This window comes from Myodes glareolus, chromosome 14, assembly GCF_982192425.1.
Source record: "Myodes glareolus chromosome 14, mMyoGla1.1, whole genome shotgun sequence".
Classification (NCBI taxonomy): Eukaryota; Metazoa; Chordata; class Mammalia; order Rodentia; family Cricetidae; genus Myodes; species Myodes glareolus.
The window spans coordinates 66333046-66357979 of NC_142039.1; the positions used below are offsets into that span (position 1 = coordinate 66333046).

General features: G+C 37.7%; 2 protein-coding genes across 6 annotated transcripts in view; one reads left to right on the forward strand and one right to left on the reverse strand.

Annotated features, from left to right (window-relative positions):
* Nucleotides 1-273: 273 nt before the first annotated feature.
* Dek (DEK proto-oncogene) lies at nucleotides 274-22828 on the forward strand. Of its 2 annotated transcripts, XM_085699496.2 has the most exons (11): nucleotides 274-394; nucleotides 792-954; nucleotides 3534-3635; nucleotides 3905-4014; nucleotides 5403-5497; nucleotides 6235-6355; nucleotides 7649-7834; nucleotides 17869-18007; nucleotides 18299-18447; nucleotides 20956-21024; nucleotides 21447-22828. In XM_085699496.2, exons 2-11 carry the CDS (start codon nucleotides 804-806, stop codon nucleotides 21456-21458), a joined length of 1134 nt encoding a protein of 377 aa, XP_085555622.1. In that variant the 5' UTR covers nucleotides 274-394; nucleotides 792-803; the 3' UTR covers nucleotides 21459-22828. The 2 variants fall into 2 exon arrangements, with proteins under 2 accessions (XP_085555622.1, XP_085555621.1); XM_085699495.1 differs by lacking the exon at nucleotides 21447-22828 and having other exon boundaries at nucleotides 20956-21054.
* Nucleotides 22829-22974: 146 nt separating this feature from the next.
* Nucleotides 22975-24934, reverse strand: part of Kdm1b (lysine demethylase 1B) — a 41077-nt gene continuing 39117 nt past the window's right edge. For all 4 annotated transcript variants that reach the window (XM_087896583.1, XM_087896582.1, XM_087896580.1 and 1 more), the window contains one exon: nucleotides 22975-24838. In XM_087896583.1, the coding sequence (XP_087752709.1) occupies nucleotides 24755-24838 (84 nt within the window). In that variant the 3' untranslated portion in view covers nucleotides 22975-24754. The remainder of the gene's footprint in view (nucleotides 24839-24934) is intronic.

Below are 24934 nucleotides of genomic sequence, written 5' to 3' on the forward strand. Positions count from 1 at the left end.
CGGTCATCTTCTCCCGGGAGGACCAGAGGGCGACGGGCAGCTCTCAGGCCCCCTAGCGCCCGTCCGAGCAGCGCGGAAGCCCCGCTCGCACCCGCTAAGCCGAACGCCCACCGAGCCCGCTTCGTCCCGCCGCCCAAAGCCCCCCGCAGGCCCACCCGGGACGCGGCGGGAGACACCGCCCCGCCCCGCCGTACCGCCTTCCCCGCCCCGCCCGCCCGCGCGCGCCAACTCCCAGCTCCGCGCGCTGATTGGCCGGCGCATTCCCGCTCTGCTTCCCGAACCGCCATTTTGAAAATCTTGTTGATTCTGAGGAGCCGAGCGAGAGCGCGGCGGCGCGAGAACCTCGGCCCGCGCGCCTTCTCACTCGGCGGCGGCCTCCTCGTGCGCACCCGCGGTGAGGGCCGCAGCGAGGAGCGGCGTGGCGGCTTTGCCCCCGCGGCGGTCGGGAGGTGGGGGGAGGGAAACGACGCGGCCATCCGCCCGGCGGCCCGACGCGGGGGAGGGGACGCGCGGCGCGCGCGGCGAGGCTCGCCTTGGCCGGACTGGCCTGGTCCGGCCCGGGGCGGTGCGGCGCGGCGCGGCGCAGGCCGGGCGGGAGCGCGCGCGCCGGCGGCAGGAGGGCGGTGCGATTTCCCGCCTCGGGCATCCCCGGGGAGGCGGGCGGAGTGGCTGAGCCTCCGGAGTGGGCGCCTCGGGAAGCAGCTGCCGCCGAGCGGTCGCCGCGGTCCCGCCGGTGCGAGCGAGGGAGCGAGCGAACCAACCGGAGCGTGCGGCTTCCTCTCTGCCCGCAGGTCCCCAGCAGCATGGCGACGGCGGCGGCCCCCGCAGCGGAGGCAGAGGACGGCCCAACGCAGCCCGCGTCCGAGAAGGAGCCCGAAATGCCGGGCCCCAGGGACGAGAGTGAGGAGGAGGAGGAGGAAGAAGAAGAGGAGGACGACGAGGAGGAAGAGAAAGGTGGGCAGGGACGCGCATCCCTCACGGGTGGAATTTTCACATCAAAAGTTTTTTTCTTCCCCCCTCCCTTGGGAAGCGGTGCTCTGGCTTTTTGGCGCTCGGAGGCAGCAGGTCGGAGTGGTTGGTTTCAGGCGAATGATGTCGTGTACGTTTGCCAACCATCAGTGGCAGAGAATATTGGGATTTTTCTTGTTTCTTATTTCGCTTTGAGCGTTTGCCAGGGTTGCGATGGCGAGTGTAGCTGAGTTTTCGCGCTGTGCCATCTGAACACTTGGTCACCTGGCAGGAAGTTTGTAAGGCTGAGATCTGTCTTCCACGCCTCTGCTGTGTGGGGCGCGAGTGTTGCATTGTGCTAATCTCAGTCTGCAGCGTTGGCCTTTTGAAGTTCCCTGAGTTCCGCGCTGTAACCTAACACCACAGGTATGCTAGCTCATCCTGGAAATGGCTCCGTGTTTCCAGCCCTCGGGGGCTGCCGATTTTGGAGGGAGGGTTCTCGTGGGCGCGTTCTTCTTTGCCTAGGAATCACCCGTGAAAGCTGCTGCTGTTGGAGAAAGTGGTTTCAGACCGAAATAAAAACTGAACTGAAAGTTAGACCGTGAACCCACAGCGGTCTCGGTTTTGGAGCTAATCCTGTTCAGAGATCGGTGGTGATGACCAGCGCTGTGTGAGCAGAGGCTGAACGGGGCAGCACGCTTAGAGACGCGCAGGAGGATTGTCAGGTGCCCGGGATGCTTATTGCTGTCCCTCCGCGGGTACATGAGTTTTCCCAAGACATTCTCATATTAAAACACCCCAGATACCGCTCTTCACATATTCCGGTGCTGGTCGGGTCCAGCTTGACTGCGAATGGCCAGAGCAGGTCTCAGGGTTCAAGCGCTCGTCCCAAGCTGTCCTTTCTTTTTGTAAATGTCATATGGGCTAGGGGAACAAGGTATACTTTTTATTTGAAGTGGTATGTGCCCTAAGACCTTATGGGAGTGTGTCATTTAAGTACAGCACTTGCTTTAATTATAAATCTTAATACGAATTGTTTAAATTACCTTGAGACTACTTGCAATCTAATAATTGAAAGTTGGCTGCCTTGTCAGAATTGTTAAGACTTTCTTAGCACTTGGACCTCTGATATTTTACTATTTTTTTTTTTTTGTCTTCCTAGGGGGCCAAAGTTGGTATTAGAGGTAGTGAGTTTCCTTGGGCAGAAAGAAATTGAGAAGTTATGTAAATACACTGTAAAAGGCCAAAACATGTTTTTGAGGCTAAAAATAACTCACAGAATCCTGGATTTTGTTGAGTATAAGTCAGTTATTTTTAAAAACTTTCTTTGTAGGTTTAGTCCTTAATAGTTTCAAAACTAATTCATTATAACACATTTTTTCTCTTGAGGTGCTTGAGATGCTGGAATTGTCAGTTTTTAATTCTACTTAGCCCAGACTATACCTTCAGTATAATGATAGAAAGGTCCACGCCGATGAAGTTACTGAAGTCTGGGAAGTAAGCATTGTTAGCAAGACCGTGTGGAAGATGAGACAGACTGCACTGGAGCAGTGACTGTCAGCTTTTGTCTATAGGGTTGGGTGTTATTCTCCAGAAAACAAATACAGACGGGAACAAGCTTGCTTGGAGAAGATTATAAGGTCTCAGATGTGTTGTTTGGGTTCCTGTAGGACATAGAGGAGTTGTTCAGGTTACAGCCAGCCTACATTAATTTGAAAACTCTACTCCAGGGTTGGACTAAGTAATTGTTAGTTTGTAGATCCTGATTCAAAGCAAGTGAATGGCATAAGTTACCATTATATAGCCCCAAATCTGAACTATTTTGTAAAACCTACACTTATGTTTTGATCCTTTTTCCTCCCTGACCACAAAATAATCCCTATTCAACTCACAAAACTTTTTGGGGATATTATTTATTCTTTATTAATTAATTAATTATTTTGTTGACTGGGTTTTAATCAATAAGTAGTTTTTGATAAATATAACCATATTTTAAGCTTTATATATTAGATATTTCCTGGGTTTTTCTCAGAAGTCTGGACTAAGCAGTAGTTAACTTTGTTAGAGTGACTTACAGCTGTCATGAATATAATTATCATACTACAAAACAGGTACCAAAGTATAGTCGGATAGGGAAATATGCGCTAGCGCTTAAAACACAGTAGTATGGCTGCTTAGCTTAAAATATATGTTTGTATGAAAAACTAGAAGAGTTCAAAGCCCCACAAACAATGAAATAATGAGATTAAAATACTAATCTTCTTGCTTAGTCCATGTTAAATAAATTTCTCTTGTGTATCAAAAAGGTTAGTGAGGAACTAAGTAATTTTTTTTTTCAAGAGTCCAGTGACTAGATTTTAATGTAATTGGATAAGAATTTTTGTTATTTTAGACTGGGTGCTTGACAAACTTAAGTAATTAAAATCTTCCACAGTGTTTCATGTCATTTGCTTCTTAAGACATGCTTAGTGGGAAAGTATGGTATTGGGTTTGGGAGCTCTTTTTCCCCACCTGTTTATAAAGCTGACACGTTATTTTAGCTTTTTGTTATTTAAGAATTTAAAAGTTATTCATTTAATTCCTAGAAAAGAGTCTCATTGTGGAGGGCAAGAGAGAAAAGAAGAAAGTAGAAAGATTGACAATGCAGGTGTCTTCCTTACAAAGAGAGCCATTTACAATTGCACAAGGTAAGTTTATTCTATATTTCTTTTATAATGAAAATGCCCAATTAGGCAGGAAAGTGATTAGCAAATACTTGGTAATAGCATTCTTTGTGTTTAGGAAGTAGTGGTCTATTTTGGGATAATTTTAATTTTCCCAAAATTAAACATTAATTTCCATGAATTAAACTTCTATTAACATAAAGTTATACAAACTATGTTGTAGTTATAATTTTCATTAAGGTAACTAAATATTAATGAGGCCTAGGTACTTAATTATGATTTTTTTTTTCCAGGGAAGGGTCAGAAACTTTGTGAAATTGAAAGGATACATTTCTTTCTGAGTAAGAAAAAAACTGATGAACTTAGAAATCTACACAAACTGCTTTACAACAGACCAGGCACAGTAAGACGTTTGAACATTTTCCCTATGTTTTTGATACTTAATATGTTAAGATGCTTCACTATAGAGCCATAATTTTAATCCTGTAAGACTTTAATGGTCAGATACCAGTGAGTAAATTCAGACACGGACTTTTTGTAGTATGAGTAGCTTGTTATCTTTTCCTTTTATTTTATTTTTATTTATTTTTTTGTTTTTGTTTGTTTTGGGTGGGTGGGGTTTCCAGGCAGGGTTTCTCTGTAGCTTTGGAACCTATCCTGGAACTAGCTCTTGTAGACCAGGCTGACCTTGAGAACTCAGATCTGCCTGCCTGTCTGTCCAGTGTGGGGATTAAAAGTGTGCATCACCGCCTAGCAAGTAGCTGGTTATTAACAAGACAGTACCTAGGGCTTTCTCTTGTTTTTCATCCCAACCTGGGATAGATGAGTAGTTCAGAGATAGATTGCTTATCTGCCATGCCCAAGGCCCTAAGTTGGGTTTCTAACACCATAACCACAAGAACAAAAATGTTCCAAACTGAAAATCTAAATTATATAATACAATCTGTTGTGATTTTAGTGATTTTTTTTAAAAAACTGTATTAGAATAAATTTGGTTTTCAGTGTTTTGACTACTCATAATAAATACTCCCTTGTAATTGTAATACTCATAAAAGTGGGTGAAAGTTGTTTGCCAAATGATATGTTAATTGCTCTACATATCACTACTTGAAAAGAAAGGGATTGTTTTATTTGTATGTGTGTTTTCCCTAGTGCCTGTCTGTTGTGTGCTTGCTGCTACCTGAGGGGGTATTAGGATTCCCTGGACTGAAGTTCCAGATTGTTGTGAACCAGCCACCATATAGGTGCTGGGAATGGAACCTGGGTCCTCTGGAGGAACAGCCAGTGGTCTTAACAAGTGAACCATTTCTTCAGCCCATGACACTGACTGTATTTGAAATAAGAAGCTTTGCTTTGAGTTGTGTAAAACAAGTTAGATGTTATTAAGGCTGTCTGAAGCACGGTCTAGTTTATTTTAACATGTGCTAACCTCAGTTGGCACAATAATCTAATTTACACATGTTCCATAACTAGTGAATGGAATTAACTTTTTGGAGTACTTAAAATTATTTGCTTTTTAAAAAGTACTCATTGACTAGTAACTTTCTACCCCTACATAAGAAACAATTCTGGTAACTTGCTAGGTGAAAATACGTTCAGATTCAAACTTTTCAAAGAATTAATTCAGTTTGTAGAATTTTTGTAATGTTAATATGTCAGTAGCACATACTTTTCAGTTTTGTTTAGTAAATTAACTTGGGTGATGGCTTTGAAAATAAAGACACTATCTTTGAATTTTTTTATTTGTACATTACTGAATAGTAGCATTAACAATATCAAAAATATTTTCAGGTGTCCTCATTAAAGAAGAATGTGGGTCAGTTTAGTGGCTTTCCATTTGAAAAAGGCAGTACCCAGTATAAAAAGAAGGAAGAAATGCTGAAAAAGTAAGTTATTTTTATAAATATTGTTAATGGTTGATAATGCTATAAGCTTATCTTTAATATTTAAAAATGAATGACTACTCATTTTTAGTAGATTGCTAATTTTAAGTTAGTACTTGACAAGTCTTTCATAGCATCACCTTGGGTTATCTGTTATGTTCCAGTAAATAATGACTTAAAATTATTGAAAACCCTTAAAACTTCATTTTCCAGAAGATACAGGTAATCTGAGAGTTCAAAGCTCATACAGTCTGAAGAAAATGTAATGAAATGTATTTCTGTTCCCTGCTGTTACTATTTCTTCTTAAGTGTTTTAAACTTGCCTTGAACATTTGTTCTCATCTTTGATGAGAAATTGTCATTTTCCATAATGCTAGCAAAATGACAAACCTTAGAACTTTTGTTTACTAAATGCCTGTAGATAGAGAATTTAAATAAAAATTAGGTCTTCATTGAGACAGTGTAATGCTGAATTACTAATTTAAACAATTTTCAAGTCCATTAATTTTGTAGTATTGGAAATTTAGGTAATTTTCCAGTGAATTTACTTCAATTGTTGGTAAATACTCATTTTCTAATGGTTGTACACTGTGGTCAGGTAATTAATAAGAGTAACCTACAGGGAAATACTTATAACTGCTATGGAAACAAAGCAGACCAATTTTTCTGGCTCTATATCATGAAGATTATTTATGAACTCATGTGTAGTTAGTTACCCTTTTCCCTGCTTTCTGTTTCAGGTTTAGAAATGCCATGCTAAAGAGCATCTGTGAGGTTCTTGACTTAGAGAGATCAGGCGTGAACAGCAAACTAGTGAAGAGGATCTTGAATTTCTTAATGCATCCAAAGCCTTCTGGCAAAGTAAGGATCTGTTTTTTACCATCTCAGTAAAATGGTTATTAACAGCCTTTCCTTTCTCTTACTGGAATGGTAATTTAGCCACAGAATTGTGTTGATAATTAGTGATGTCATCTGCATTTAAAATATATGCCTTTCATGGACAGAACTGTAATATTTTCATAATATAAAATAGCATATTTTCCTTCAAATCGGGTGTGAGTAGTACAAGATTAAGAAAAGTAGTCTGGTGGTGGCAGCACACAGCTTTGATCCCAGTGCTTAGGAGGCGGAGGCAGGCGGAACTCCAGGAGGTCCAGTCCAGCTAGGGCTGTTACACAGAGAAGAACCCCAGTCTTGAAAAATCCAGAAAGAAAAGTGGTGATGCACATCTTTGATCCCACTTTAGTCCTAGCAGCGGGTCTCTAGTTAGTGGCCAGCCTGGTCTACAGAGCAAGTTCCGGTGTCCTAAGGCTACCCAGAGAAACCCTGCTTCAAAAAAACAAACAAATAAAAAGATAAAAGTACCTACATGTCACAAAGATATTTCTTTGTGTTTTCTGTCTGGAAGGCATTGGAATAAGGGGAATACATTGAGGAAATGGTTATGTGGGACTGATACACAGTTTTTAAGTTTTAGAATTTAGCAACTACTCCTAAGAAAGCATTGAAAAATAAATTTAAATTCATTGACTTATCAAATAATTTTTCTCGTGTGATTAGAAATGGATACGGTTTAACTGAAGGTATATATCACACTTTAACCTATTTCATGCCTGTTATTACTTTCATAATTAACTTATTCAACATTTATTCCATACTGAAAGATGTTGCTGAGAACTTGGCATTGCTGAAAGAGGTAGTATAAATTGAGGATATATGATTGCTAATTAAGTTTTATTTTCTCTGCATAGTTGTTGCCATTCCTTTGATTAATTAAAGCAAGAAGCTCCTAGAAATGGTATCTTTATTGCTTGTAAAAGTGAATTACATTAAGTCTGGTGTCAATTATTGTCTTGATCAAATGTAGACACTACCTGAACTCATTACAGTGCATACTTTAGTCCTTTCAGAACCAACCATACCTTCTGCAGATGGTTATGCCAGATGTTTACAAGACATTTGAGAGAACTGGTAATGCAGTTTTAGGTAGCCTGACACATTTAAAGATGATTTCTCTGCTAATCCTTTAAATGCTTTCTGACAGAATTTGAGTTGACGTAATTATCAGAACAAGTTGATTGACTTAGAAATGCCCTTATTGATGTTACTAAGTTTTGTTTTTTTTTCTCTCTCTCTCTATATATATATATAAAGCCATTGCCAAAATCCAAAAAATCTTCAAGCAAAGGTAGTAAAAAGGAACGGAACAGTTCCGGAACAACAAGGAAGTCAAAGCAAACCAAATGTCCTGAAATTCTGTCAGATGAATCCAGTAGTGACGAAGATGAGAAGAAAAATAAGGAAGAGTCTTCAGAAGATGAGAAAGAAAGTGAAGAGGAGGTAAGATACATTTTTTTAACTGTTGTTTTCTCTATTTTCTATCAGAGAGATAAATATCTTGCTATATAAATAAGCAAATAGTTCGATGTCATTTCTTTGTGTTCTGTCTTGTTTTTTAAGATAGGGTTTCACTGTTTCTTAAAATAGGGTTTCACTGTAAACTCACTCTGTAGACCAGGCTTGCCTCAAACGCAGAGAGATCCGCCTGTTTCTGCCCCCTGAGTGATGGGATTAAAGGTGTATGCCACCACCCACCAGCAATGTTAGTTCTTTTTCATGAAAGCTACGTAAATAATTGAGCAGGTTTATAATCCCCCCCATCAAACTTCAAAGTTTTAAAACAGCTGAGTTTGTGACCTAGATTTGAAGTGTGCCTTGAACTATCCAGAGAGAAATGGGAAAGGAAGCAGCAAAACTAAACAGAAACACAGAGGGGTGTATTCTTTTTCTTAGTATTTTATGTATGGGTCTTTTGTCTACAAGCATGTCTTTGCACTACATGCATTCCTGCTGTCTGCAGCGGCCAGAAGAGCACATCAGAATTCCCTGAAACTGGAGTTACGTGTGACTATGAGCCGCAACCCCCCCCCCCCCCCCCCCCCCGCCGTGTGGGTGCTGGGAATTGAATATGGAACCTCTGGAAGAACAGCCATTGCTCTTAACTACTGAGCCATCTCTCCAGCCCATGGGAGCACATTCTTAGGAGGTTTTCTCAATATTTTATAATTGACCTGAACTGATGTAATTTGATGCAAAAAGTAAAGTGTTAAAGGTTGTCATTTTCCTTTGATCTTTGGGGAATTATTTAATGAGTGTAATAGCATTTGAAGTTTATGTCACCTAGAAATGGGACATTTTCTGTTTGCACATATTTGTAAAATGCTTCCATAGTGCATATGAGGTAGGAGGAAAAGTGTTAAGACATTTAGCCTTTGCTGTATCTGTACTCAGTCAAGGGTCAGGGAAAATAGGTACAGCAGGTGAGTGAGTTCCTGTTCTTACTGATGTTTAGTATGCCATGTTTTATTTTTTTTCATTTTCTTTAGTGGTTTGAACTTAATTCTATAAATTTATTCTATAGGTTTGATTAATCCTGGATTGATATTGTAGTCTAGATATTTTCTTGTGGGAAGCACCACACATTTCTGTACTAGCCAGAAATATCTTTGAACACTAACAAATGTACTTTATGTGGTCGGGAAGGGTGCTTTTTATCTACTGAACACCACAGAATTAGACAAATAAGGTAAATTATGAGGCTGGAACGCGGAAGTTGTTTAAGAGCTTATACTACCCTTGCAGAAGAACAGAGTTCCTGGTACCCAGGTTGAACTGCCTGTAATTCCAACTCTAGAGGTTATAATGCCCTCTTCTGGTTTCTGCAGGAACCTAAACTCATTTATACATTCTCACACAAATACACATGCATACTTATAATTAAAAATAAAACCTTTTTTGAGAAGGTACGTAATATACTTGTTTTATTTGAATATTAGTGTGTGTGTGTGTGTTTATTTGACCTGAGATATTTAAAATTCATTCTTGTTTTAATGTATGTTGCCTACAGAGGCCAGAAGAGGGCATTAGGTCCCCTGGAATTGGAGTTATACACGGTTGTGAGCTGCCATATGGGTGCTGGGAATTAAATCCAGCTCTCTTGGAAGAAGAGCTCAGCCATCTCTCCAGCTCCTAATGTCAGATTATTAAAGGTGCCTCTGAATCTGAGTATGAGCTATTTTCATAATGTAATAATTTTTTTGCAGATCTTACAGGTACTTCATACATTTAACAGTTTTTTTAGTTATGTGCATATGCATGTCTGTGTGTGTGAGTACAGTGCCTTCTGAGGCCAGAAGGAGGGCATCAGGTCCCCTGAAGCTGGAGTTGCAGGTGACTGTAAGCCATCTGGCATGGTTGCTGGGAATTAAACTGGGTCTCCTAAAAGAACAAGTGCTCTTAACCTCCTCTGCCATCCCTCCAACCTCTACTGTATTTTGGTGTGGAGGGAAGATGAATACTCTGAACTCTCAGATTTTTATGGTTTGATAACTGAGAGGAAAACATTTGTTTATATGTACGTATATTATTGTGACAGATTTGTGTATGTGGATGCCAGAGAGCAGCTGTCGAGCCATTGCTCCCAAACCCTCTAGCCTAGATCTTATTGTGTAGATCACACTGGCCTTGAATTTATAGAGATAGCCTGCCTTTGTCCTTCTAGTGGTGAAATTAAAGGCATATATCACTATACCCTGCTTCTATCCACCTGTTTTGAGAAAGGGTCTTCCACTGGGACCTGGGATAGGTTAGGTTAGGCTGGCTGTCAAGGAAGCCATAGGGATTCTTCTATTTCCTAGCATTAAAATTATCGCCATTGCATCCCTCTGCCTGGCTTTTTATGTGGGTGATAGAAATTGAATTCAAGTCTTTATGCTTATGTGGCATGAACTACCTCACTAACCTTCACGATTTTAAACTAATTATTTTCCTTGTCCAATATTTTGCTCATTTACCATATGTCCTTAATGGTTTCTAATACTTTAAGGACAAATCATGAAAAGTTAAATTATTAAAGTTACTACAGTATATAAATTTTGTTTTGTCTTCATAAAACAAAATAGGTTTGGGAACTGGGTTCAAATCCCTGGTTTTTCACTATATTTGTACAAATTACTTAATTTCTGTACTCAATCTCCCATTAGTAAAATTGGAAGCAACCTCATAGGGCCAGTTTAAATGACTTCAAAATACATACATTCTGTATTCGTTGATACTGTTACTGTTAGAATCCTTAGTCAGGCATGGCAGCGGTTGCCTATAATCCCAACTCGTGAGGCAGAGGCCAGGTCTACAGAATGAGTTTCACGACAGCCAGAACTGTAGAGAGACAACCTGTCTCAAAGGTCTTTTCCCCCAAAAGAAGACATTTTATTCCAAGTACCATTCCTAAATCCAGTCTTGTTGCCAGATACAGTTTAGGAAGAGGCACAAATGAACTGTCCAATGTAAATCAGTTTTTTTTTTCTCCTCCTGTGACATAAACTAGGAAACCTAGGTCTAATGGTGGAAATCCATGGGGGGAAAGAAGACAATGATTTGCAGACATCACCTCTCACCATATAAAAATATAATTTTTTAAAAAAAATTTATTTAACCTTATTTCATGCGCATTGGTATAATGTCAGATTCTCTGGAACTGGAGTTACCCAAGTGGGTGCTGGGAATTGAACACTGGTCCTCTGGAGGAGCAGTCAATACTCTTAAACCACTGAGCCATCTCACCAGCCCCCCAAAATGTAATTTTTTTCGTGTATGAGTTTATCCTGTCAAGCTTTATAAGATACGATTCCAGTAAAGTCTATAGACACTTTTTTTTCCTTAGTAAATTTCCCTCTAGTAAGATTAATTTTATATTGCTCTAAAAGACCTTTAAATTTAGAACTACATACATACTTTATGACCGGTTTAGTTTCTGAAAGTTCTAATTGACTTAGAAAGGTAAACCCTGGTAAAAGGAATAGTATTTTGTGACACTTTGTTTTCTGTTTTTTTGATTGGGTTTTGGAGGCAAGGTTTCTCTGTGTATCTCTGATTAGCTTGGAACTTTGTAGAGCAGGCTGACCTTGAATGCCAGAGACCCACCTGCCTCTGCTTCCCTGATTGCTTGGATTAAAGGCACCCACCACCACCACTGGGCAGGCTGTCTGTCTGTCTCTTTCTTTCTTTACTTACTTTCTTTCTTCCTTCCTTCCTTCCTTCCTTCCTTCCTTCCTTCCTTCTTTCCTTTCTTTGATAAAAGTGTATTGTGCTTTTTAACACCCCTCATTACCCTCTGGTATCCCTCTTTCCTTCTGAATCCTCTTCCCAATGGTTAGATTAAAAAATGCTACCATTAATAGTCATCAGCTCCTAAGGAAGGGTCTCTACTATCCATGATGAAAAGTTGGGCCAATCTTGTATGTAGCTGCTGTATGTATGTTTGTGGTTGCTGTGGTAGTGTCTTGTCTGGATGGCTGTGTTTCATGACAATCAACCCCATTCTTCAGCTCTTGAATTCATTCTGTTCTCTCTTCTGTCATGTTCCCTGAACCTTGGGTAGGAGTTGATATAGATGTCCTATTTAAGGATGGGTGTTCATCATTTTTTCTGTGCTTTGACCAGATAGGTTTCATTGTATTAACTGTTACCCTCTGTAAAAAGGTGCTTTTCTGCCCTAGGATGAGAGCTACCCTAATCTGGATATAAACACATAACTAGAATGCAATCTGACTATTCATGTAGATGAACATTAGTAATATGTTCCTTCTGTGGGTCCTGATCCTCAGCCATAGGCTCTTGACCAGTTTTTTACAGTATCTAGGTATATGTATATATATTTTCCTGTGTAGGTCGCATCAGATTGGTTCATCTGGAAAATAATTTTATTTTTCCACTATTACATTAGTGGGTATATCTTGCCTGATGAACTGGTATTGTAGTACACATGTGTTCTGTAGCAGAGTAATAATGTGTTTTCTCCCAGTAGCCTTCATATCCATAGCTTTTTGTAACACCCAATTCTGTATTACCCCCTCGGTACAGTTCGCCTGCCACTGTACCATTCGCAAGTCGGGCAAGGGCCTGGAGATTGAAAGAACACACAAGAGACCTGGGTCATTCCAAAGGAGATCAGCCCAAAGATGAAACAATGCCCTACAGCTAATCACCAGGCGAGGTAGAGGGAGCACAGGAACAAACAGGATTTTTTAGCTGGCTGACCAGAAACTGTCCTCAAGATGCACCCCAGGAGCAAGGGTAGACCCGGGCCCTACAGCTTTTATTTTATCCCCCCCCCCATGTCTATACCTTCTGGCAGTATACCTAGCTGACAGGGAGGGAGGGAGTTTCCAGGTCAGTTCCATCTTGATTTCTCTCAGCATCCTCATCAGAGTTAATACGATCACAGGGTGATGGTTTATGTCCAGATATTCATCAGTGTTACAGACAAAGAAGAGCAAGGCTGTTAACAGGCTGTCTTAACAGTGTTTCTCTTTATCCCTTGGAAGGGATACCTTCATAGGCTCTATGTGACCTGTGTGACATTGACCACAATGTTCCCTGTTTAGCTGTGAGGGACAAATGAAGACATCCAGGTGTTAGTACTTTACTTCTAGTGGCTGCTACACTGCAAATCTGATGTGGATTTACTTTTTTTTGGAAGCCATGTTGTTTCCTGACTTTATAGGAAAAAGAATCAAAAGTGGGATTGTTGTTCATTTAGAAATTCTACAATTCAGAGAAACCTGCAATTGGAATTTTTTGTTAAATTGCCTTTTTAGTTGAAAAAATTTCTTGATAGTGGTGGGATGTGGACATACATGTTCTGCTATTCCTTAATATTTCATAATATGAACGGAGGAAATTACAGAACTAAATAATCTTTTTTTATTGGAAATTACAGTTGAAAGATCACCTTGATAAAAATCCATTTAAACTTCATTTTGTGAACTCAAACTAGAATTACATATTTTTTCTTGTCATTCTGGGTTTTTTCAACCAAGTTAGAAGAATCATATATTTTAAGCTAATTTTTTATTTTGTTCATCTATTCTCCCAGTACAACCTTTCTGCTGTGAGGACAGAATTCTGGCTCTGTGACAGGCATCTTTTTTGGTGACCCTCCTCCAAGAGCCCTGCTGCCTATAACAGATAGGTAAGCTTTGTTCTCACAAGATTTTTGGCAAAAAGTGCTTGTGCCATTTCTTGATTATACATGGAAAAATCCTCTTCAAATTTTTGAAGATTTATGTTAATCCTTTGGGTTGGAGAGATGGTTCAGCCATTAAAGAGCATTGCTGCTCTTCCAGAGGACTCAAGTTCAGACCCCAACCCACATGTCAGACAGCTGTAACTCCAGCTCCAAGGGATCAGATCTTCTGGCCTCCTTGGGTACCCAGTAGACAGACAGACACACACACATCTTTGGAAAAAAGTTGCAGTTTGGGAACTAGCCTTTTCTGTCTTTTTATCCATTGAAACTTAATTTTTTTTCCACATTCATTTTGTAAAAAGACCTAGTCTTAGCATCTATTTGATTAAATAACAAAGGTGTCTATTAAGAATCTTTTACAGCTTGGTGTAGTGGTACATACCTTTAATCCCAGCACTCAGGAGGCAGAGGCAGGCATATCATTGTGAGTTTGAGGTCAGCCTGGTCTACTTGAAGGAGTTCCAGGAGAGACAACACTACACAAAGAAACCCGGTCTCCAAACAAACAACAAAAAAGAATCTTTCACATCTTAAATTTATTCTAGTTGGTCTTCGTGGGAATAAGATGTGCACTTTTATTTATATAGTTTAAGCATTATTATGATTCTTTTTATTTTTTCTTAAGTGTTGTTTTATTCCTTGTTGGCCTTGGGCTTGTAATTCTATTGCTTCAGCCACCCTAGTTTCAAGGATGGTTTGATACAGTGGTCTTTTTCCCTTTCCTCTTTCTCAAATACAGTCTATACATGTAAATTACACCAGGAGATAGTGTTGTTACAAATCCATGTGTGGCTTTTGCAAGATGACTAACAAGGGAACTTTGGGGCAGTTTTTAAAGTGTATCTAGTTCTTGAGTATCACTTCCCACTTTAATAATTGTGTAGCAGTTACTGAGCACTGGTTCTAAGCTCTGTAGTAGAGATCAAGACATTAGTAACAGTAACCATAGATATCCTCATATATTAGTGAATGGGAGGGTTGGCCACATAGGATTAGGAAAAAGGGTTTAGTCAAATGTAACACATCCGTTATTAGTACTGCTTTCTAATAGAAAAAGATCTGTATTCAGCATATAGCAAATAGGCTGTGGTATACCACTTAAATTTACAGTTTCATCCCTAGCTTAAAGGAACACATAGCTGGGTGATTTTTGTTGTGCGGTGTTTTATTCTTGTCTTTTTGGGGAGCCTATGTCGCGAATTAGGTCGGTATGATAAGTAACCAGGCTATACTCTGCCTGCCAGCCTCACCTATACTTGCTCCTGCCTCGCTATTAGCCATTCAGCTCTTTATTAGGACCATCAGGAGTTTTAGACAGGCAGAGTAGCACAGCTTCACAGAGTTAAACAAATGCAGCGTAAACAAAAGTAGCACACCTGAAAATAATATTCTCCAACAGGTTCTTATTATTCCAAGAGCTAATAATATAGGGCACATTTACTTAGGTTTTGTTTGTTTGTTTGTTTTTTTCCAAGACAAGGTTTCTCTGTAGGTTTGGAGCCTGTCCTGGAACTAGCTCTTGTAGACCAGGCTGGCCCCGAACTCACAAAGATCCGCCTGCCTTTCTCTCCTGAGTGCTGGGATTACAGGTATGCCCCACCACCACCCAGTTTATGGGGCCATTCTTATATGCATTTTTACTCACCAGGAAAAGAGTACTGGAAAGGGTAAGTAATCTGCCTGAGAATGCAGAATTAACAGTGAAGTCAATTTAAAGCAAAGCTTGATTGTAAGCGCATGTTCTTCACTTCTGTACTGTATCTTTCACAAGGTTAGGATTAATGATTTATAGCCCAAGTATTGTGGGATTATGAAGTAATCAAATTGGTAACATTGTGAGATATTGAGGGTTGATCCTTAAGCTGACTTTAGATTCTTAAGATTTTGATAAGGATTGAAAATAAGTGTAAACTTTAAATGGGTGTGGTTAACTTGTCTTCTTAGCGTCCATCATTTACACCTCCAAATACCAGTGACCTTTATTTGCCTTAACTGCTGAAATTGTCCATTTCCCAAAACTGAGATGTTGTTTGAATGATCTGTACCTAATAACTTCATCTTCAGGGTAGGTGAAAGTGATTCTTAATATTTGTAGGAGCTAAAGACAAGATGTGAGTTCATCCGCTATTTTCTGTGAACTGGATGTTGGGTCCCACTTAAGTTTGAGCTTGTTGGTTTACTGTTCAGTCTTCACTATTTCCTGAGTCATCAAGTCTAAATCAGTTTCTGCCTTAAGTGTGTCATGAAAAATTTACAACTGATTAATGAAAATGAGTGAAATCCAGTATAAATTTATGGAAATTAATGTTTGTGAGTCGAGTCGTATCTACTAGTGTGATTAAGTATGATGTATCATGGTTAGTGAGGTATCATTTCTATAATTCCCATTCTGTAGTAGCTACCTTGTTTTTAAAGACATTTTACAATATCACATTTTGGGGAAATTGATTTGCATATTGGAGGAATTTCTCAATCGCAAAATGAGCACTTTGTAGATGGTATTTTAATGATGGCAGTATTTTCACAAGTTGTACATTAACCCTCATAAAGACTTAGATCAGTTCCTTTATTTGATAATTGGGGAAAGTAAGGCCTGGAGATGAACTGAGGCTGGAATTTGAAAGCAACGTACCTCAAGACCCTGTTACTCTGAACTATAATTTACCTTGTTCTATAGTTCTTGTGTGGTCTGATTGCACTCTTAGAAATTTTGGTAAACAATAGGCTAGCTGTCTTTTAAAAGCCATGGTGTTAAATATAGAAAGATGTATATATTTGTTCAGAAGCAACATTTTATTTAACAATGGCTTCATTTCCTCCCCTACCCTTTTATCACCACAGATGTTTATACTTTGTTAAACCACTAATTTGTACCAATTAATAGGTTTAAAATTAATCATATTGTGTATGTCTACTAAAAGTTTAATCATAACCTTGGTTTTAATTACCTAATTCAAATTACTTAATGTAATGAGATTGAGTAGCAGTGTAGTAGTATGTTGTTTTATTGCTTACTTCTCACAACTTTTTGGGTAGTATAACTTAGTTTCTTATACTCAAGGCCAGATTTTTTTAGCCTTTGACTGAAGAGTGATAATGAATATTTGATTCTGTGTAATAAGAGTATTCTACTAAAAGCTGAACCTTTATTATTCCCTTTAAGTGCCTACTGGAGTTTACATGAAGTAGGTGGACATTAATTAAAAAATATTCATTTAAGTTAGTCATGAGAAAACTAATTCTATTGATGCTGCTTGGTAACACTCCCATATTTTATCTGCTTCCTAATACCACTTATATATTGTTAGTCGCAGCCAAAATAGAAAGGTCTGCTAGTTAGTGCCCAGCCAATAGAATATTACTGAGTATTACAGGGTGTGTCTAGGTTCATGTAGATTTTGCACAATGGTAATGTAACAGAAAGAAAAAGACAGTAAAAATTGAATTAATTCCACTTACATATAATAGTATAAGTCCACCTAGATTTTTGAAACAATTTGATCTGAAGAACAGATTGAGCACAGTATTTGTCTTTGAAGGGGTTAAGTGAGGTATAACGTACCAGTAATATAAGGCTTTAGTGACAGAAAGATCCTTCAAAACTAGTCTCAGTATGTATTGCAGCAGTATCTCACAGACTACAAAAAGCAGATATTGTATAACCTGAAAATCAGGAGTGTAGAACATTCTCTGTCTAGCTATTTGTGGTGGTTATGATGTATAAAGATGAGAATTTATCTGTGGTTCTTTTGTTAAGTCGAATAAGTTTCAGAGACTTTAGTTGGAACAAAGTGCTTATAAGCTAGAATTTATACACTGTAATTTGTCCAAATGTCCAGCATTTAGCTTTTGAATTTGTGGATTGGTGTTTAAGAGCATGTGTTCTGGAATTGGATCTATGTTCAAGACATAGCTTATTGATGTGATTAGGAACAAGATGACTTCACTGAGTCTGTTTTCTTCATATTCACAAATTTTTACTGAACAACTGCTGTATGCCAGGAACTAATTTTCGAAGTTAAGGGTTTATTAGTGAACACAAGCTTGTCTCCTTGTAGCTTGGATTCTATTTGGGGAAGAGTAGAAGATTTTGAATTTTATTTCAGTCCCAATTAAGTGGAATAATGTAGATGACTTATTTACGTTGAAATAAATAGTGTTAGGGTACAGTTATTCTCAACAGTTAACAATTTACATTTAAGCAGCCATAGCTAGTATTTACAGTGAGAAAGGAGAGGGGAAAATAGTAGTGACTCATCTATGTGTGCTTTCCTTTCCCTTCTAGCAACCACCAAAAAAGACAGCTAAAAAAGAAAAAGCAAAACAAAAAGCTGCTGCTAAAAGTAATAAGTCTGTAAAAAGTGCTAATGTTAAGAAGGCAGATAGCAGCACTACCAAGAAGAATCAAAACAGTTCCAAAAAAGGTACGTTAGAAATGACGACAGCAACTCTGGGGACACCATATGCATGTACATGTTTAAGTGTGTGTGTAAGACAGCTGCAAAGAACATTGAGACATAGCATGCCAGTTTTCAAATCTTAAAAAAAAAAAATTAGTGCATGCTTTGTAATTTTAAGGTAGAACTTTTTTATTTTAAAATTAAAACTAAATGATTTATAATTGGGAGGGCTTATGTTCTCTTAAACCTAAAGACTATTTTACTTGTCTTACACCTTCGAAAAAAGTTATTCATACTTGGTATCTTAACTTTTAGAATCTGAATCTGAAGACAGTTCTGATGATGAACCATTAATTAAAAAATTGAAAAAACCACCTACAGATGAAGAATTAAAGGAAACAGTGAAGAAATTACTGGCTGATGCTAACTTGGAAGAAGTCACAATGAAGCAGATTTGCAAAGAGGTAATTGGGCACACATACTCTAGTTACTCTCCTTTGACTTAGAAGTCACTTAATTTGAAACTGTTAGTGCATGTTTTTATGTATCCATTCAGAGAGTATTGAACTACTATTTCAGGCCCTCTTGTGGGTACTGGGTACTGTAGTAATCATAAAACAATCAAACATCTCTAAACATTTTTATGAATAGTCAGTAAATTAAAATGATGTGCTTCACAACACAGACTTTTCCTGGTCTGAAAACTTAGTGATGCATTATTGGCTTATATTATTTAAAGAGCATCTCAGAAGTCACCTTACTTAGTGTGCAGATGACTGTCACTAACTTAAACTTCTCTGGAATTCTTTTAATACGTTTCAGGAAATGTTACTCTTGAATGAGTCATTATCCATATTATAGATAGATTTGGAGATTGAAAAAAAATCTAGTTTCTTACGAATAAATGAAGTTGAATATGAAATACACCAAAGGTAAAATGGCCTGTACTTTTATTGAACTTATTTTTAAATTATTAGACATTCAGTTGAGCCTTTACTACATGCCAAGGTAAGACTAGGTGTGAAGAGATAAAGCAGAGAAGTTATTACTTGTCTTTAAATATGCGGGCAGTTCAGTGACAGGGAGAAATACCCAGCAGAGGGTGTGTGCAAACTGTTTGAACACTTTCGGGAGGAGTGCAGCACCACAGAGCATACATTCCTTCCTGGGATCAGATGGGGGCCAGGGCTTAAGAGTATGCAAAAGCATCTAGAATTATTCACTGAGTCCCAAAATAATAAATAAACAGTAATAAATAAACAGAATAATAATAAAATAATAAACCCTTTATAGCCGTTCAACTTTCATGATTTGACCCTTTATTTACTTCCTCATGTTGTAGTGCCTCCTAGCCATAAAATTATTTTTGTCGCTACTTCATAACTTAAAATTTTGCTACTGTTATGAATCATAATGTAAATACATGTTTCTGATGGTCTTAGGTAACTCCTGTGAAAGGGTCATTCAACTCCCAGGTTAAAAGCCACTGCTTTATTGTCGAAGAACAATGGCATACTTCTAATTGCATGTTAATTTTATTTTCAATGTTATCACTTTGATATATTTAAGTATGCCAGTACCACATGATCTAATGACTGTAAGAAACAGTAATTTGTCTTAAAACTAGTCTGGCAAGGAAGTCTTTATTGAAGTAAGGAGAGAACTAGAGGTTTGAAAATCTGTAAGTGCCTTGGAACTAACTTTCTTGAAACTAAGGTAATTGAGAATCTGGATAGAATATTGAGATAGTTGAAAGGAACATATCATAATAGCTACTTTTGTTTGTTTGGAGATAGGGTCTCTGTAAACTAGGATGGCCTCTAGCTCATGCTTTAATGCTAGCATTAAAAGAATGTTTTACTCCAGACTCAATATTTACATTATCTAAAGTTACCCAACAAACATCAAAAAAGGTGATTTGACAAAAGACAATAGAGGTAGAAAAGCAACTGGTATATGACTGGGGAAATAATAGTATTTGCACTATAGAGATCGACAGTTTTCAATATTAGTAAATGTAGAAAATCACGTACTATTTGTAACAGCTTCTTGGAATTTAGATGGTACATCCCCTTTAACTTAGCAATTCCATTTCAAGGCCTCTCATTAAAGGCATAGTTGTATGATGCCAATGTGAATATTCATTCAACTTTGTCTATAAATACTGAAAAATCAGAAGTTGTGTAAATGACTATCCAAAGGAAATTAGTACAACTTACTAAATATATTAAGGGTTGTAGTTTTATAGCCAAACAAGGGATAGCTGCAATGGTGTAAGTGGCAGACATGTTTGCAAAGTCAGGCCAACTATAGGCGTGGGCTAAGTCATCCAATATTACTATATTTTGTGAATAAAGTTTTACAATGAAGCTACACCTACTTGTATACCTACTACATCTGTTTCATACATCTGAACAGTTGCATAGTTGTAACAAACTCTGCCTAACAAGGCTCCAAGCATTTTGTTGCTTGTCTATTTATAGCAAAAGTTTTATAGGCCCTAAATGAGGGCAGGAGTTCAGCTTCAGGGTATTTGTAGGCTTGTGAGTTCAGACTAGAAATTAAGCAATAGATTTGAGACTAAGAAAGTTGGGGACAGATTAGTTTAAATTCTAGGAGTAAAGCACTTAAGAGACCATTTGAATTTTCATGATTTAATTAAGAGAATTACATATATAGAGAGGTTGAAGTTCAAACTGTAGAATTCTAAGCAGAATATTGGGTGCTATGGAGACTAGGACCTCTAAAAGACACTCCACAGATAGCCTTCCAGTCCCTGTGGTTTTGATTCACTACTACTCTGAAGTTATAAAAGCACTGGGAATGTCACTTGACTATATTACTCTGAATACAATATTACTAAATTTCATTTGCAGGTATAAGTCTATTGTGAACCATGGAACACTTATCTATGTTTATTAATCCAAAAAAACAGTATTATGGACTTTTAAATTTGCTTTTAATGTTTTTAGGTATATGAAAACTATCCTGCTTATGATTTAACTGAGAGGAAAGATTTCATTAAAACAACTGTAAAAGAGGTAAATATTTCCTAATTTTTCCTTATTTGATCATTTGGCATAGAAACCAAAAGTATCAAATTATTGCATTTTTAGTTATTAATGACAGTGAAAAAATTCACATCTGAGACAGCAGAGTTGTTAATAAGCATAGATGAAGAAATACATTTAGTAAGTTTGAGCAGTTTTTTTTGATAAAGCCTTACTTAGCCTAGGTTAAGATAGGTTCATAGGCACATAGTAGCTTTGTTTCTGAGAATGGTACTCACTAGCTTCAAGACAGCTCACTCCAAGGCATGATAAGGTCAGCAGTAACCACTGCTTCATATTTAGCTCACCTGATTTCCCAAGGTCACATTAATATCTTATGAGTAAGATTTTATGATATATGCATAATTGATTTTGTGTTGGGTGTGGTAAAGTGATTTCTTTTTTTGTTGCAGCTAATCTCTTAAACCAGAGGACAGGTGGCTTGCTCTCAGATTTGAAGATATGATTTATACCAGCAAAGAGAATATTTTCTTTTTTAAGTCTATTGTTGGTAGAACTCGCTGCTGACCCTTTGAGTGTTAAATATATTTGAGCTTGCTGTTTTAAATTGCATTTCCTTGCAGTTTTCAGTTTAAGTCTTGCATGGCAGTAATTGTTTCTTGCTTTTATAGTTGTACATTTTGGATTTCTTTATTGTAAGGTCATAGATTTCTGAACTGTTGTGGATTTTAGTGCACTTAATGTTAGCTTAAGACACTTTTAATCAAAGCAAAAACTATTATAACCAGCATTTATACATGCAGAGACTATTGCAGTATTTAGTATATGAAATATTTTGAATACACCTTCCGTCAGTGTGAACGTAGTGGCAGTTTGTTCATCATATTAGAGCACAGCCGTTCAGATGACCGAGTTGGAACTTTTTCTGCATGCGTATATATGTCAAGTTGTCAGCATGACAGAAGTGACAGATGTTATTTTTGTATTTTTAAAAACCAATTTGTTGTATATAATTTTTTAATTTCTTTTGTGCAGATCAATTTTTAAACTCATGTAGGTAGGTGTCTTTACACTTGTAACTAAAGAATGTCAGTGTTCAGCCAGGCAGCATGACAGAGCAGTCTGTTCAGTGGTGGCAGCACTGGAGGGGACTGCCCAGTTCTGCTTTGCTCTGAAAGTGTCATCAATTTTTGGTATGTTAAGTGTCATAGAAATTTTATATTGAGGATAAACCAAAATCAACACATCAAGAGTTTCAAAAAACTGGGAAAGGGTGAGCACACTTGGCTTATATATGTGAATTTGATAGTAACTAGTAACTAAACTTCTTTGACCATTATAATAATTATGATTAAAAGTATCAGATGTGATGCCAGAAGATGGTATATGAACAGTGTAGGGTAACTCTAAAAGTATCAGATTGTAATGCTGGCAATGTAGGTATCTTTGAAAGTATTTCTCAAAAACCATACATTAAATTTTTTTGAAGTATTATAGAAATGAAGGCTGTTTGATTTTTAAATTTTGGTCAATCAAGTAAATATGGTCTGCCCCTGAATTTAAATTTTGCCTTTTGACTGTCCTAATAACCTATTTGTGAATTATACAAATAAGCTGCTTTGACAAGAGTGACAATTGATGTACCAACTGAGTGTTTAATTTCTGCATCATAAATCAGATTAATGTTGAGCATTAACAGGTATTTTCACATATCTGACTTTAGTATGCATAGAGTGAAATGGAACAAGTAACTAAATGGGGACTAAAAATTGGCCTTTACTTTTAAATAATTTGTTATAAATCTTGGCAATAAAGAATAAATTGATGTTTTAAATGTCTTGTATCTAGTCTTTCCATTTATTTGCTTTCGTGTCATTCTCTGGGGTGTGGGAGGATTAATCCCCTAATCCGATGACTTAGATTTCTTCAGTAATAACGGACCACTTTTGAAGTGATTGTTTGAAAAGACTGAAAACAAAGTTGACAGTGATGCTAAAACCTTTTATTAAGGGTATTTGCAAAAGTTCTTATTAAGCAGTTTTACATAACCAATCATTCATGATGTGTAGTTAAATCACTGTAAGAATACTTCTGCTCAGTAACAATTTTTTTTTGTTTTATTTATTATTTTTTTATATGTCAGGGTTTCTCTCTATAGCCCTGGCTGTCCTGGAACTCACTCTGTAGACCAGAGGCTGCCTTTGAACTCAGATTCCTTTGCCTCTGTCTCTCGAGTGCTGTGATTAAAGGCGTGCAACACCACTGCCCTGCTCTCATTAACAAAAATCTTAAAGAGGTTGAAAAACATAGCAACTCAAAAGTACCATAGTTCCTGTAGAACAACGTATGAAATTAAGTATGTCACTTAAAACTGAAACTTAAATACACATTTATACGAAATGGCATAACACAAGCTGAAGTGCCTAGAAACTAAATAACTTAGACTAAAATTTTAACATTTTGTATTTATCACTTCACACACACTAAACATTTTTAATTACTTACACTTTAAAGCAGAATACTTCCCTTATCAGTACCAATGAGTCTCAACAAATAACCTCTAAGTACAGTGAATGATTCACTTTTAAATATGTAGTCATTGGCTTGTATCATACCTTGACAGGGAGGGTTTGTATCTAGACAGTCTAGAGCTCACTTCACTGTTAACAAGCTAATTTTGAATTTCAGAAATACCTAATTTCAAAAAGTGGCTTTAAAGTCCTTTGTAGCCCCCTTTTAAAAGCAGATCAATATAATTCAAAGAACTGTTCAATGACTTTTTAAAACAAAAGCATATTTCTAGTTTGTCAACTGAAGTCTCTTGGCAGAATAGGCATCTAAAAGACCCTGAAACCTATGTTTATTAAACAAACTTTAAATGGAAAAGTTTTGCCATATTCAGACTTTAACATATGGCTTATAAAGTATGTGCTATGTACCAACATAATTAAGTTTTTCTGCAGTTTTCCAGTGGACCTGCCTATGGGAAACTTACTATAAACTATATAAAATAGTAGACACTGTAAATTACTTTAAAAATAAGAGGGGCTTTTAAATTTTGCCAAATTTTAAGTATACTGCCCACCCAAAAATGGTTTGTTTTATAGTGTGAAAACATTCTGCACCCATTGAGAATGTAACATACATACTCTCGTGTTGCTGATGAGTGCACAGACCTAAAATATCAAAATATACCTGAATCTTAAGTTTTGAATACCCAATGAAAAGTATGTAGTATAAAATAGCCTAGCTTAATGTCATACCTTCAAATTGTATCAAAAAAGAATTGAAAATTTTAAGAAAAGTCCAAAGATTGGAGCTGTGTAGAAATATTAAGGCTCATTGGTAAAGGGACTGAAAAAATTGTCACAGAACACATGGCTTTCTAAGTTTCCTAGTGACTCCTGCTGGATGACGTGATTCATAATATAGGAAAAGTAATCTGCCAATGAAATGTCCCGTCTGAAGGGATCCATAAGGTCTCAATTTTAGGCTGTACTGTGCCGCCTTCTGAAAACCACAGGACTTAGCACTAATTTGGCCTTTGGAAAGATAAAATTCAATGTAAGTGCCTAGAAGGATTTTGAGAGTCAGTGATTTCAGAAGAGAAATGGTACACATTTTCCTATCACCACAGATACATTTCAGTCTTACTATACAGTCTCCTCTCTCTTACAAAACTGAAGTTTAACTTGTGTTTCAAACTTTTCTATTTGGGACACAGAAGAAAGGTAGGTACGTCCATCCATACATGTTCTATTTAAAAGGCTGCAATCTTGCTTGCTTCTCGAACGCCACTCAAATATGCCCCTGTAACAGTTTGTGGGAAATGTCTGTTGGTTGCCTGTGGGGGGAAAAAAACTATTTCAGACTGTGCATAAAAAATTGATATCAACAATAGGTCATAAGACCGTGTACTTTTTTGTCTACCTAAAAACGA

Excerpts from the sequence above, each read along its gene's own strand:
- Dek (XM_085699495.1), top strand. The coding sequence starts at position 804 with ATGGCGACGGCGGCGGCCCCCGCAGCGGAGGCAGAGGACGGCCCAACG. Across the intron at positions 5,498-6,234 it reads AAGGAAGAAATGCTGAAAAA|GTTTAGAAATGCCATGCTAA; the intron begins GTAAGTTATTTT and ends TTTCTGTTTCAG. Across the intron at positions 7,835-17,868 it reads AGAAAGAAAGTGAAGAGGAG|CAACCACCAAAAAAGACAGC; the intron begins GTAAGATACATT and ends TTTCCCTTCTAG.